Raw genomic sequence first — 15,077 nt, forward strand, 5'->3', positions numbered from 1 at the left:
CCTTTTGTACTTTTGTAGCGTTAATATCTAATATTATTTTTCTTAAAAATCTTGTAGTTTGTATTTTATCTTATAAAATTATTGAACATAACATAATAAAATTAGCAATAAATAAATAGTATATTAGTAAATATCGAATAATGAATCTCTTCAAAGGAAATTATTTTCCATTGAGATTTCATATTGTAGTCAATTTAGTTAAATAATACATTTCCTCGCACGACATTATAAATATTTGTGTTCTCAGCATGATTAAAATTTGCTCGCGTTTACTCTTATTATCATTTTGCTGCCAGACATGCTGAGAACAGTAGCGTCCATTACCAGGGGGCTCAATTGAGCCTTTTGGTGTGGGGGAGTGTGGTGGGCCGCTACAAAAAAAAAAAAAAAACATTTTTGAATATTTGACTTTCGAAGAGAAAATAAAAAAACGCGGAGAAATTAATTCTTTTTTTTTTTTTTTTTTTCGGGGAGTTTTTTTCGGCTTGCAGTCTTGTTTTTAGCAAAAACGACGTATTGATTTACGTTTCCAACGTTTCGATCCTTATTGGATCTTCTTCAGGGACTAAAATAGTGTTTATTTAGTTAGTTCTGCTGATTATAATTTATGCTTTCTTACCGAAAAAATGCCGTTTTCTTGTGAGTGTCGACTCGGCTGGTCGTGTATAGCTGTCTTTTGATCTGTTTTCCGAATAATTTAATTTAATTCGTGTTTTTAGATGTAAGGTATAGTGTATCGACTTACTGCGTACAGATGTTTGCGGATAAAAATCCGTTTGTCTAGTGATTTTGGGATTAATTTTCCACAGCATCGAACTTTTAGCACAGTCTTCACTTTCCACTTATCTTGTTTTGATCAAAAATCAGTTGTTGTGTGTGTGTGTGTTGGTGGTGTAGTTTTTTTGTGTGTATTTTTCTGATTATCTGGCAGTTCGCTTATTTTTCCGAGTAGTTGGAAAATGTTGGCGTATGAAGAGTGGATGTTTTCAGTGTCTTTCTTAATGTTTACTGTGTTTTTAGTTGTTTTAATGTGGCAGCTTTCCAATATCTTCAATTTTTCCTGGTTGTTTCCCCTGTCAATAATCCTGGCTCCTTCGATGTCGAAAAGGTGGTGCGTGGCGATTTCGTGATCCAGAAGTGCAGTTTGTTGGCTCAGCTTTGCAATTGGGTAGTCTGCTTTAGTGTATCCTAGTTCCCATAAACGTTTTAATTCGTTTGTTTGACATCGATGTTGGGACATTTGCTGCTTCAGTTTCACGCTAGTAAGTCCTATGTAGCATGCCTTACATTTTTCCCCCACGTTTTCATCGCTTGTTTCCAGTTTTTCCTCTCCATTACAATTGATTTTGTAGATTACATTGGTGTTTTCCCCATATGGTGTTTTATCTTTGACTAAAGGAAAAATCGATCCAATTGTTTTCATCTGTTTGCTGGCGATTTTTATGTTTCCATAGTCGTTTCGCAAAGTTTTTGTTATCTGCATCGTAAGATTGTCGATATTTGTAAGAGAGCGATATTTTACTTGCTGTGTATTATCGTTTTCTGTCATAGCTGTTCTCGACGGTGATTTTTCGTTTAGTCTGTTCAATATTCTGTTTATAAGTGTTTTAGGGTAATCGTTTAAACTCAGTTGTTTACTGATAATATGTTTAGCCTGGTTTGCTCCAGAGTGTGAAGAAAACTGTGTGGCTCGTTTAGCAAAAGATAAAGCTACATTTACCTTTTGGTGAAGTGGGTGGAATGAATGGAAATTAAGAAACCGTCCTGAGGCAATAGGTTTCATATACCAATCCGTTGTGATGTTTCCATTGGCATTCCTGTAAAGCATCATGTCCAAAAACGGTAATCGACCGTTGGACTCTAATTCTACTGTAAATTGGATATTTGGATGTTGTTTATTGAATGTTTCATTAATAGATTCAACTTCATTCTTAGGTAGAACCAGAAGCAAATCGTCCACATATTTCTTAATGTGTGTAGATGTGCATGAGCTTTCAGTTATGGCATTATCCAATAAGTCCTCTAACACAAGTGCACTGACTGAGTTGCTCATTGGATTTCCCATTGCACAACCCGATTGTTGTTTGTAGTAGATTTTGTCGAAGCTAAAATAGCTACTTTCGAAGCAAAATTCTACTATCTCCCAGAAAATATCCAGACAGATTGGCGTGTGTTGTGAGATGCGGTCCCAGTGTTTTATAACACTCTTCCGAACGAGTTCGATAGGTATCGAAGTAAATAACGATACCACGTCAAACGAAACCATGATGTGTTCTGGTGGTACTGATATTGTGTGGATATATTTACATGTGGATATATTTACATTTCGACATCGAAGGAGCCAGGATTATTGACAGGGGAAACAACCAGGAAAAATTGAAGATATTGGAAAGCTGCCACATTAAAACAACTAAAAACACAGTAAACATTAAGAAAGACACTGAAAACATCCACTCTTCATACGCCAACATTTTCCAACTACTCGGAAAAATAAGCGAACTGCCAGATAATCAGAAAAATACACACAAAAAAACTACACCACCAACACACACACACACAACAACTGATTTTTGATCAAAACAAGATAAGTGGAAAGTGAAGACTGTGCTAAAAGTTCGATGCTGTGGAAAATTAATCCCAAAATCACTACACCCATAGAAGAGGTTGCTAAAATCCAATGCCTATTTAGCACATCTCTGTGCCGATAATGCGCTGAAATGTGCACTGTGCCGAAGATGATATGTTTGAAAAACCGTAACTGGCATAAGGACTCGGCTCCCAACTAAAATGATGCATGACCACTATTCAAGCAAAACTAGAAAAACATTTTATGGGATTTCGTTCCTATTGGATAATTCATCCCAGAAACAAGAAAATAAAAATATAAACTTTAGCGCCCCGTAGGGAGAATCGAACTCAAATCACTAACCATATGGTCTTGCCAGACCGACATCTTAACCAGTGTACTATTTGAGCTTCATGCAGGAAGAGGGATATTTGTCATAGGCATTCTGCCGCCGATCAATCACAAAAGAAACGCACGACAGTGGCTTCCCGGCGTTTGGCCTCCTTTCAAGGTATTCATTTGTCTTGCGATGGAAACGGGAAAGGGAACGGGAGTGGAGGAAACGGGAAACCCATTGAATGAGAACTGTGCTTTGCTTACTGCCTGCTATTACATACACACGCTACATATACACAGCTGCTAAAGCCGGGCAGCTTGGCCGGTGCTTGTTTGCCGGTGAATTGAAGGAATATATTCTTGTTGCTTTTGCTACATACACACGCACAGCTTAGCCGTGGATGTTTGCCGGCGAATTGAATTGAAGGAATGTTTTTTTTTGTTGTTGCTTTTACTGCATACACACGCACAGCTCGGCCGTGGTTGTTTGTCGGTGGATTGAAAGGGATTGAATTAGAAGGATGTTTTTGTTGTTGCTTTTGCTACATTCACACGCACAGTGCTCGGTTCGCTGGCTGCCTGGTGTTGGCCGGTATTTATTTCCATCCTTCTTCGTCTTGTGATGCGATAGGGAGGGACGTGAAAGCGTTTTTATTTTGTTTCTTTCAGACATACGCAATTCGGTTAACTTGGGAGATTAATGCCGGTGGGAGCCAATCGAATCAGCACCGATCGCGTTATCTTCTTGTACCAATGACGCTATGTAATTGACTACACGCCATTGGCACAGAGGCTGAATTTTGGGTGTAGACAAACGGATTTTTATCCGCAAACATCTGTACGCAGTAAGTCGATACACTATACCTTACATCTAAAAACACGAATTAAATTAAATTATTCGGAAAACAGATCAAAAGACAGCTATACACGACCAGCCGAGTCGACACTCACAAGAAAACGGCATTTTTTCGGTAAGAAAGCATAAATTATAATCAGCAGAACTAACTAAATAAACACTATTTTAGTCCCTGAAGAAGATCCAATAAGGATCGAAACGTTGGAAACGTAAATCAATACGTCGTTTTTGCTAAAAACAAGACTGCAAGCCGAAAAAACTCCCCGAAAAAACATATTTCCAGTCGAATTTCTCTACCACAAAAAGAGAAATTAATTCGTGATGCAACTGATATTTTTTGCTTTAATAAATTTATTTAAAAAAGAAATTTGCACTGCATAAAATCTATAATTTTCATACCATGATAAGTGTTGTGTGGGAAAACTTCAAGCTGTAATGTTTCATGTCTACGAGTTTGGCATATGGCGAAACATTTTTTTAACATAATTTTGGTGCAAAAAGGATAGATATTCAAACTGCTTCGAAGGGCGAAGATGGTGAAAAAAGCTGTTAGAAAATGTTTATTAAAAATCCTTTTCATCGTTTTTTTTTTCAAATTTCGTTAGCTTATTTTTTTAACTCCAAAAAATACATCATCTAAAGCTAATCAGGGGCTGGAAGTGCTCATAATACAGAATTTTAGGAATATACTCAAAAAACTGTCCCGATTCACGCTATTGATCGGTTTTTTAAAATTCTATTTCCATAAATATGCAATAAATTTCAATATGCGAATCTTTTTCTTTCAATTTGAAAATGTATATAAACTCGAGCCAGGTAAATCAGCCTACCTTCTTCAAGCAGTGGGGGGCAAAATTGGAAAAGATGGGGAAGCTCCCATGTAAGTTTAAGATAAAGAGCTTTCCAAAGAAGGGACCATATTTTAAAAGAGGGTTTTTTTAGATGTGACAATTAATTATATGTAGGTTCGTAAGTTCCCACTTTGGGAAAAAAGTGGAAAATCCATAAATATTGACATTATTTGAGTCATTATAAAGTTTTAAAAACAGAGTACAAATTTCAGATCTTGAAAAACAAGTTTAGAGATCAAGCTTATGTAAATAATATATACATACCATCTTTAAATTGCAATTCGGAACTCCACCTGCAGCTCTCATTTCAAAGTTGTTGGTTCTAAACCATGATGAGGTTTGATAAAAAAAATGCTTACAAAAATCAAAATTTCAATAATTTTTTACAAATTACATTTATTTTTGCAAGGTGAAGCAATGCACACCGGGTCAGCTAGTAACTTATAAATAGCTTTCTGACGACTTAGTTATTGATTGTAGAGTGTTTAAATGTCATGGATCATTTTAAATCTGGAAGCACTGTTCATTATGCCATATTGCTCGTTGTCGGATCTAGAATGTTTTGACAGTACTTTGTTTTGGAATGTTTACTCTATCTGTGTTAAAATTTGCATTACGATTCGTTTTGTTTCAAGAAAGTTACACGAAAATTAATTTCGGACAACCACGTCAAAAACCCGGCGTGGTCGGGTTCATAAATCGTGAAATCGTTAAAACGATTCCATGAGATGCATACTATCTATCGGCAGGTTCATACCAAGCGTCATAGTGAAGCTATAAGAACCGGAAACTGCATTTGAAGGTACAAAAGAAAACATAGATCATTCCAAAAATGATTTTCTTTTAAAATGATTATTGTACATTTTTACAGATGTGATAATAAATCGAAAAAAGTCGTTTAATTTTGAATTTTTCATTCACAATTCGGATGAGTAACAGGTCTCAAACAGAAGTGTTGATTTTGAAACGCCGTGATTCATTCATGCATTCCCGAAGTGATTGAAAAAAACACATGCACTAATTATCTTCCTCTGCTCCAGGTATCTGGTCGTTTACATTTGAAATCCCAGTTTACTGGACGATTAAAGCCGCTTTGTTGAAATAATAAAAAAAAATCGTCTCTCCTCATAGTGTCTTCTGTTCATTGATCCTTTCTGTTATATTTAACCTCCCCCCCCCTTCTGATACATTTATCCTTGCAAGTCTTGCAGGAAGCAGCTACGGCTAGTATTTTCGCTGACAGTAGGAACGCTAAGTACCTACCGGTGTACAAAATAAAACAAAAACGGATTTACAAAGAACTGAGCTAGAGTGGAAGTTTTTTTTCACGCATCGTTGTTTTTACTTTCGCAAACAAACCTGTGACTAAAATAGAAAAAAACGACACGTGATTGATTCACGTTTGCTCTAACTTGGAGGGATCGAATTCTATGTTGTTATCTCTACCTACAGTTGGTTAGCATAATCGTAACACTAGTTGATTTCTTGTGGATGTGCTCATTCTACCCTGATATTAAGGTCACTAAGCTGGATTGGGAACATAATGCATCAAAAGTGAAAAGAGTTTTATGCGATTAATCTACTTTTTACCGCACCGACATGGAAGTTGGCTTGTCTAATGGTGTCAATTTCTATCTTATTTGCTGGCAACAACGTATGAGGATCTGACAGCCAATGGGTTCATCCTATGGTATTCAAAATTTTCGATTTTTCTGTTTTACATATATTTTCATTCGATTTAAGAAGAACGAAGACAAAATTTTAAAAATCTGAAAATAATACCAGATACAGATTAAGGCATGAAGAATCGTTTAATTGAAGTTTTTACTAGCATACCCGTTTGCTCTATACGATTCATTTGATTATTTAAAATTTAAAAATGTATACATAAGATAGTATTCTATTGTAAGAAAACTTTTAAAAATACATACCTAGTTTATATTCGAATAATGAACATTTTCCCTACAGTTATTTATGTCCCCTTGATTTTTTTTTTCAATTCATCGATTTTTACAGATCAAAAACCCTACCAATGCAACCTACTTCACAAACCGAGCCCTGTGCCATATCAAAATGAAACGCTGGGAATCGTCGTGTACCGACTGTCGCCGAGCACTGGATATGGATCCCAATCTGGTCAAGGGTCACTTCTTTCTCGGCCTCAGCCTGATGGAGTTAGAGTCGTACGACGAGGCCATAAAGCACCTGATGCGAGCACACGATTTGGCCCGGGAACAGAAGCTCAACTTCGGCGACGACATCGCGTCGCAGCTGCGTTTGGCCCGGAAAAAACGATGGAACATTCAGGAGGAGAAGCGAATCTGCCAGGAAATCGAACTGCAGAGCTACATCAATAGGTAAGTTTCGTGCCTCGATTTTGATGCGTTTGAAAGGTTCGCTCGAAGCTTAGCTTCATTTTTATTTTTAGACTTATCAGTGAAGATATGGAAAATCGAATAGCCAAGCTCAAACTGGATGATACTTTGAATGAAGATTCGTTGAAGGAGAAACAGTTGGATATTGAGCGTGAATGTGTAAGTTTAGAAAAGTTCTCGCCATTATTGTTGTACTGTAATATAGTAGATCTCATAGTTGATTAATTACAATTGAGAAAATTACCCAAAGGATTTCGAAATATTATAGGTTTTTTGTTTATTTCTAGGAAAATCACACCACCGAACTGAATAACCTATTTGCAAAAATAGATGAAAGACGAAGGGTGAGTTGTTAACTTAGTATATGTTCTAACATTCTGAAAATATAAAGCTTATTCCTATAACGGTATACATATGCTACCATTGCTTATGGAAACAGATATAACTACTTGAAAAAAAGGAATCAGAGTTGTTCGTGGCAAAATCTGGACACTTACATACATCTACATTTAAGATAGTTATATTCACTGCTTTTTTGTACGATGTAAATTTTGCACTCTTTTTATGTTAGTTGAGAACCTTCTCCTTGATAACGTCTGCAGACAGTTTAATCTCAGATGCTTCGAGTCCGATCATACGATTATTATGAGATTGGCGTCCTCCCAGTATGCAGCGTTCTATGCCATCTTTCTCACTTCTCGCCAGTTAGTAAACGTAGTCTGTATCGGAGTTCCAATTTCACCGACGTCAAACAATCCAGCTAACAATTTTCTTCTGGGAAGATTTTTATCTTGAAACGCTATCTGAAGTCTTCTCTTGCATCTGTTACTTTCTGTATACGATATACTACACGCAAAATTATCTACACGTAATGGCTCGAAATAACGAAAATGTATTAAAGTTTGTTACAAAATTCTTACTATTTTCCCTTATGTTCATACTTATAAATTTTCAAAAGAAGCATCATAAATTTATTTTAATTTTTGCAAATTTAATCGAAAAAATACATTAACATGAATGTTCTTTAATATATTTCTATAAGGAGTTTTGGAGTGAATATTGATTTTCAATAGTACTAGCTAACCATTTGAAAATTTATTGTATGATATTATAACTAGCCTCAATAAACAATTTTCATGCACCATAAAATACAAAATTATAGTTTCACTTTTTCAAAAATATGCCCAGAAAAAAAAAATCCTTCAATCATTTAGTTTCAAAAAATCTTTATAAAGTTTTGCTTTAGAAAGCCGGAACGTTATCCTAACAGATCGATCACCTTAGATAATTCGATAAATTATTTAACACTAGCTGACCCGGTGTGCTTTGCTACACCTTTCAAAATCAAGTGATATTTTCAAAAATTATTCAAATTTTTATTGTTTTATTGGCATTATTTTAATCAAATTATAACATAATTTATAAGCAACCGCTATAAAATGAGAGCTGCAGATGGAGTTTCGAATTGCAACACAAAGATAACTTAAACAAATATTCTGAATCTTGCTCTATATTTGTGTTAAAGATCTGATAATTTGAATCTATCTGGAGGGTCTCAAATTAATCGTGCGCAAACAATCTAACTTATACAATACGGTTTTTTTTTTCTTGACATGTTCTGGATTTATGCTGAAAAACTGATAAGAGAGCCCCTCCCCTGTCCTTACCTTCACCCCATGCTGAATTGAGGTCGTGATTTTTAATAATCATACCTAATTTTTTCGTTCCCAAAAATCCTCTTATATAAAATATAGTTCCATTGGTTGATAAGTTTTTAAGCTTTATAACCAAATTTATATGGAGCCTCCTCCTTTCTTTCCCTCTCTACACTGTAAAGCGTAAGGATCTATAACAATCGTAGAAACATATCTCGTACCGAAGTACATTTCCATGCTACATTTGCTCCCATTTGTTGGCTTCGTTAGCATAAATTGAGAACTACCTACTCACTGAAAGGAGGATGGTGTGTCGGATAATCATAGAATCATACCAAAATGATTTTCCATGTTAAGGTTTGTCCATTTCTCGGATTTTGTAAAAAAAAGGTTAAATGTAAGCCTCCTCTTCCATTCCTATATTCCCAATTCTTTCATCCTACGGCAAGAAAGGAATTGTTTCACATAGAAAAAGTATTTTTCGTACTCAAATACTTTTTGATGCCAAATTTGGTTTCATTTGCTCGATAAATTCTCGAGTTATGCGAAAAAAAAAAATTATATGGAAACTCCCCTTTCCCTCTTTATATCTTTCCGCTTAAAAAAGATGGGGCTTCAATTTATGATAGAAACATTTCCCGTATCCAAATACCCTCATATGCCAAATATGGTTCAATTTGCTCGATCAACTCTCCAGTTATACTGAAAATTGTAAGGGAGACTTTTCCTCCCCCTTTTCATCCACTTCTTTGAAGGAGTGAGGGATACCAAATATTCATAGAAGCATTTCTCGTACCCAAATATCGTTCCATGCCAAATTTGGTTCCGTTTGCTGTTGTAGTTTTTGAGTTATGCTGTAAAAATTGTATGAAACTCCCCTCCCTCTTTCCTTTCTCCCCGCTGGAAGAAGGAAGGGGTCTCAAACAATCATTAGGACATGTCACGTTCCCAAATACCCGCCCATGCCACATTTGGTTCCATTTGCTTAATTAGTTTTTGAGTTGTGTAAAAAATTATAAAAGAGGTCCCTCCCCCCTTCATTTCTCTACAGGAAAGAGGGATGAGTCTCAAATAATCATAGAAATATTTTTCGTATCCAAATACTCTCCCATGCCAAATTTGGTTCCATTTGCTTTATTAGTTTTTGAGTTATGTAAAAAAATATGAAAGAGGCTCCCTCCCCCTTTCTACTGGAAAGAGGGAGGGGTCTCAAATAATCATTGAAATATTTTTAGTATTCAAATACCTTCCCGTGCCAAATTTGGTTCCAATATCTTGATTAGTTTAAGAGTTATTTGAAAAATTGTAAGGTAGCCCCCCTCCCCCCTTTCTATCGCCCACTGAGAGGAGGGAGGGGTACCCAATATTCATAGAAATATTTCTCGTACCCAAATACCATCCCATGCCAATTTTGATACCATTTGCTTGATGGGTGCTCGAGTTATGCAAAAAAATGTCTTTTATTTGGGAGGGTCCTCCCCTCCTTCATGAGAGAGGGAGGGGTCCCAAACCATAATAGGAACCTTCCCCTGCCTCCAACACTCCCACCTGGCACGTTTCACGCAAATCGGTTCAGTAGTTTCCGAGTCTATAGGGAACAGACAGACAGACAGACAGACAGACAGAAATTCATTTTTATATATATAGATAGATGTGTCTGCTCTTGAAATCTGTTATTCTAATAAAAAATTCCTTAAGTTTTTCTGAACGTTCTCACAATGTTCTCGAGAACAAAACATAAAATAAAAGAAAAATCTATATCACTCCAGCAAAAACTAAATAAATGAAGTGCAGCAATTTACTTCGTTAACCTCAACACACATTTAGAATTTACTATAAAATATCAAACTTTTGTTTGTGATTATTTAACCATTTTCGTGAATAGTTTTATATATGGAATTTCGAGCGTTAGTGACGAAAATTATTTGCACAATTAAAAAATTATTCAAAATACCTCGAAGGCATTTGTTGAAACTTTAAAAAAATAAAGAAGATAAAAATATTAAAGACATTGAATACTTAGCTTTGCAATCAGGAATTTTTGGTCCTCATACATCCTTGGTCTTTATATGTTTCAGAACTCCTTTTCCTGTGATTTGCTGAATGTCCTGTAGATGATCTTCCAGAACCAGTCAGAATCTCTCTTAGCCACGTCAAATGAATCATATCATCCTTTATTGCTTTTGAAACTTGCAGGCTTCGTTGTACTATCAGCTTATTTTGTCTACTCTAAAACTTAACTCTATTAGACACGGAAAATAATCAGTCAGATGAATAGGTTATTTCGTAATATTTGTAAAGGAAAAACTAGAACGAACGTAAATAACATTGTTAAAATGTTCTAAGAAAAAATTTAAACCACTTATCTCTTTGTTCAGGGTTGTTCCGGAAGGCAAAGTCCTAGGAATCAAGCACTTCAATAACTTACACTGGTAACTTCACTTTGTTGAAATATAAAATTCAAAAAAAATTAATCGTGATCCTAAATTCACATTTTAATTTTTTTTTCGGATTAATTTCACTTAACCGAAATAAAATTGACACAAGCAAAAAAAACACGACCGCATTCCACCAAGGCTTGCTTCTCCAGATTCCACACCTGTGCAAAAAATCATCCGAAGAGTGTCTCCGAACAGATGCGATCTGGATTCCAGCTTTTCAATGATGGAATCCTCAATTGCTCTCCTCTCTTGTAACAGTTCAGCTCCAGGAGTAGATAAAATAAAATTCAACTTTGAATTGATTCAGTTTCAATAGAAGTTTTTTTCAGACAAGCTGTACTCCAGAGGTCTGCCTCCTCTATTGAACAACATCTTATACAGCTTGCTTTGTGAGAAACATCTGAACTTTGCTCACGGAGGTATTGCAGTTAGAAGGATCTCTTACATGGGTCTCTCGCAGGGTTCATGTTTGAGTCCACTTTTGTACAACTTTTACGTAAGTGATATCGACAGTTGTCTCTCTGAAGGCTGCACTTTAAGACAATTTGCAGATGACGGCGTAGTATCTATAACAGGTGGTACTGAGTCCCATCTGTACAGGCCTTCACAAGATACTTTAGACAGATTGTCTTTCTGGGCTTTGGGGCTTGGGATTGAGTTCTCTCCTCAGAAAACGGAGATGGTTGTTCTCTCTAAGAAACATAGACCTGCTCAACCTCAGCCTCAACTCCTAAGCAGAGCGATCACTCAATTGAGGTGTTTTAGGTATCTTGGGGTTTGGTTTGATTCCAAGTGTACGTGCCAGAAATGCCAAGAAAAGTGTAAATGCCAGAAAAGAAAAATTTTCTTCGATCAATTACCGGTACCTATTATAAACGTGTTGTTGATTTTGAAAAAAATATCGATATGCTTTTACCACGTGCTGCTGGGGGCACATTGGCACTGAAACACGTTAGTTCTTGTCCTGCCCATATTTAATAAACGGTCTAATATGCCATTTTTTCAAAATGGAGAAAATTGTGCCATTTGATAGCTTCTACTCTATATAACATCTCTACTTCATTCATTTTTCAAAAAATCAATTGGTGGAGGCATACAACCTTAAAGAAAATTTGTCTAATGGGCAATATATTTGATAGATTGTCTAATGTGCATGATGTGTTGAATCATCCTTCGCAGCAACCGGTGTCTTTGTATAGAAAGTTTTTCCAATCCCTTCTTGTTGTGATCTTGTGGCTTGGTGGTTATGGGTGTGAGAAATCGCAGCAATATTTGAAAACGTATGCACATCAGGCAAATTCAGATCTATTTGTCAACTTTTGTTCACGTTATATTTGATAAAGTGGCTACTGAGATTGATTTTTTTTTTTCATAAATTCTTTATCTAAATTTGCAATTTAACTCAACCGCCTATTTCCTACACCTTCAATGATTGTTATGCAAATTAATCTACTTTATTTTGAGTATTAGGATGCAAAAAAATTGTTGAAACATTTAATTTGTGTTTTCCTTGCATTGGTGTTCATGGCACATTAGACCGTTTATCAAATATGGGCAGTGTCATAGTCCGTAGAAATGTAACATTTATTTCAGTTTGTTATATCCATGGATTCTCAACGTTACCAAAGATATCCAATAATCCTCGATTACTATATATCAAACCGTCATCTGAGATAGGTATGTCATTCAAAATGTTATTTAAGAAGTATCGGTAAGTTAGGTCTGGAAGAGCAAGAAGTCCCTTTGCTTCGATGATAGCAGTCATTTTGCAAACCCCGTATTTTTCACGTTCTTCCCAAAATCTAAAATCAGGGATTACATGATCGATCAAACTTACATGCAAGAGTAATAAGTTAAATATCAGGAAACCGAACATCTGCCACAAATAATGGCGTGATCGGAAGACCACCATTTAAACAAAACGTCAAAACGAATGTATGGAGCTTTTTGCTCCAGATGTCACTCTTTTGTTAAAACACAGCTTTGTGTGTCTGCTCTTAAATGAACTGAAAAAATCATTAAATCACATTGAAATATAGGAACTGTGTATATGTAAATCCTGTGTACATTCCAAAGAACAATTTTACTTTGAAAATATATTTTCGCCTCCTATAAAACCATATGATTCTATCTACCTACCAGTATTATTTCTTAATAACATTCATCATTCATCCTATCTATTCTAAAATATCGCTTTCTGTCTTGTCTACTGTTCAGAAAAGGGAGGTACCTGATTACCTGTGCGGTAAAATCAGCTTCGAACTGTTGGTCGATCCCGTCATCACTCCGTCCGGTATGACCTACGAGCGCAAGGACATCGAGGAGCACCTGCAGCGGGTCGGGCATTTCGATCCGGTGACCAGGGTAAAGCTGACGCAAGACCAACTCATCGCCAACTATTCGATGAAAGAAGTGGTAGACGCGTTCCTGGCCGACAACGAATGGGCCCTAGATTATTAGATGGAACCCATACCTATCGGTCACCTGTGGTAAGCTATGCTTTAGTGTAATAATAACTGTTAAAACTGGTAAACGCCACTTTTCAAATATTATCTCTTCGCAACTCAACTCAAGTGTGATGTGTTTGTGTAGACGACACTTTTTGCATTGCGTCACATTGCCAATCGAATTTTTCAAACGAAGAAGCAATTGTTCGGAGGCGATTGTTTGAAATTACATTTTGAACCAAAATCTAGAATTTCCTTCTTTATTATGCTTCATTACAAAGTTAGAATGTTCACACATTTGGGTTTTTAAATGGTTAATTATTGATACTTTTTCCAATTCATCGCAAATTTTGTGAATCATTCTTGCAGTTACTAAAATGTTAAAATTTGATCGCGTTTAACATCTACACAAAATCTATTGAAATATAATTAAAGTTTTTCGATTCCTCGTTCGAGTTTTAGGCAATCTTGGAAGATAAACTTTGTATCATTAATTTTATTGTATATGCTATTCGGAACAACAAAAGTGTGTGGCGATGTGGTAATGCAAATATTATAGAATGTGTTTTTGCAGTTATTTCAGTACTCTTATAAAAGTGATAATATAAGCAAAGCAAATATTAAACAATAAATACTTTAGTTAGAAAATACTCGATAGAAAGATTTTTTTCGGATGACAGTTCTTGCATATTGATTAATTCGTATCGGTAACTTATGAACCTCATCCGTTGCAGATTTTTCAACCCGTTACTATTCTAAGAATGTTAATTTGACACTACTAACTCAAAACCTCTTTTTCACTCATGTTACTCAACCGATTTCTTCATATATTACAGTTTGGAAACCTCGTAAACGTTACTCAAATATGTTTCTTCTTAAAAATATTTAGGTACAATCATTTATTTTTACGTTATTCAAAGTCGAAGAAAAACATCGAAAATACATTCTTCAGAACAAAAATGAACAGCTATCAAATGGTCAAAAACATGTGCCTAAGTTTGTGCTCAAGTCAGCTGAAGTTAGAAGCTGTATGTATACATATATGTTGGGCATCCAGGGGCGGTCCTAGAGCTGGCTATTGAGGGGGAGGGAGGGAGTGGGTGATTTTCCAAATTTTAAAAAATCAGTCAAACCCGTTAATATATATGGCAGAAAAACGTTCATTTTGGATGGAGCAAGCGGGGGAAGGGGGGGATGTGCAGTTTCAAATGAGACTTAAATATTTGCTGCTGGGGGTTTCGAATTTCACATTTTGTTACAGAAAAAAAAATGTAATCCTACTTTACAAGTGATTTTACGTTATCGCATCATTTTTGAAAAAATTATGAAAAAGAGTATAGCATTTTGGCAATTGCAAAGATATTTACATGAAAGTGCATGGAAAATTTGCATGCATTCAATGGGAATGCATGTTCTTGGACATTTACATGAAACTGCATGTCCTCCAAGCTGTCAAAACACTTTGTTGTTTTCATTTTGTATCAACCCAATTCCAGTGGGAATTGGATTCGGTTTTCAGCAAGGTAAGTTCCGAAATAAAATCTATCCAA

At 35.7% G+C, this 15,077-nt stretch overlaps 1 protein-coding gene across 1 annotated transcript in view; it reads left to right on the forward strand.

Moving 5' to 3' along the window:
• The window catches only part of LOC129748735 (E3 ubiquitin-protein ligase CHIP), a 48,464-nt gene extending 34,287 nt beyond the window's left edge, over nucleotides 1-14,177 (forward strand). Inside the window, exons 3-6 of the mRNA XM_055743433.1 lie at nucleotides 6,626-6,966; nucleotides 7,038-7,143; nucleotides 7,272-7,328; nucleotides 13,298-14,177. Coding sequence (XP_055599408.1) covers nucleotides 6,626-6,966; nucleotides 7,038-7,143; nucleotides 7,272-7,328; nucleotides 13,298-13,540 — 747 coding nt within the window. The 3' untranslated portion in view covers nucleotides 13,541-14,177. The remainder of the gene's footprint in view (nucleotides 1-6,625; nucleotides 6,967-7,037; nucleotides 7,144-7,271; nucleotides 7,329-13,297) is intronic.
• The last annotated feature ends 900 nt before the right edge of the window (nucleotides 14,178-15,077 follow it).

The sequence above is a fragment of the Uranotaenia lowii genome, chromosome 2 (assembly GCF_029784155.1).
Source record: "Uranotaenia lowii strain MFRU-FL chromosome 2, ASM2978415v1, whole genome shotgun sequence".
Classification (NCBI taxonomy): Eukaryota; Metazoa; Arthropoda; class Insecta; order Diptera; family Culicidae; genus Uranotaenia; species Uranotaenia lowii.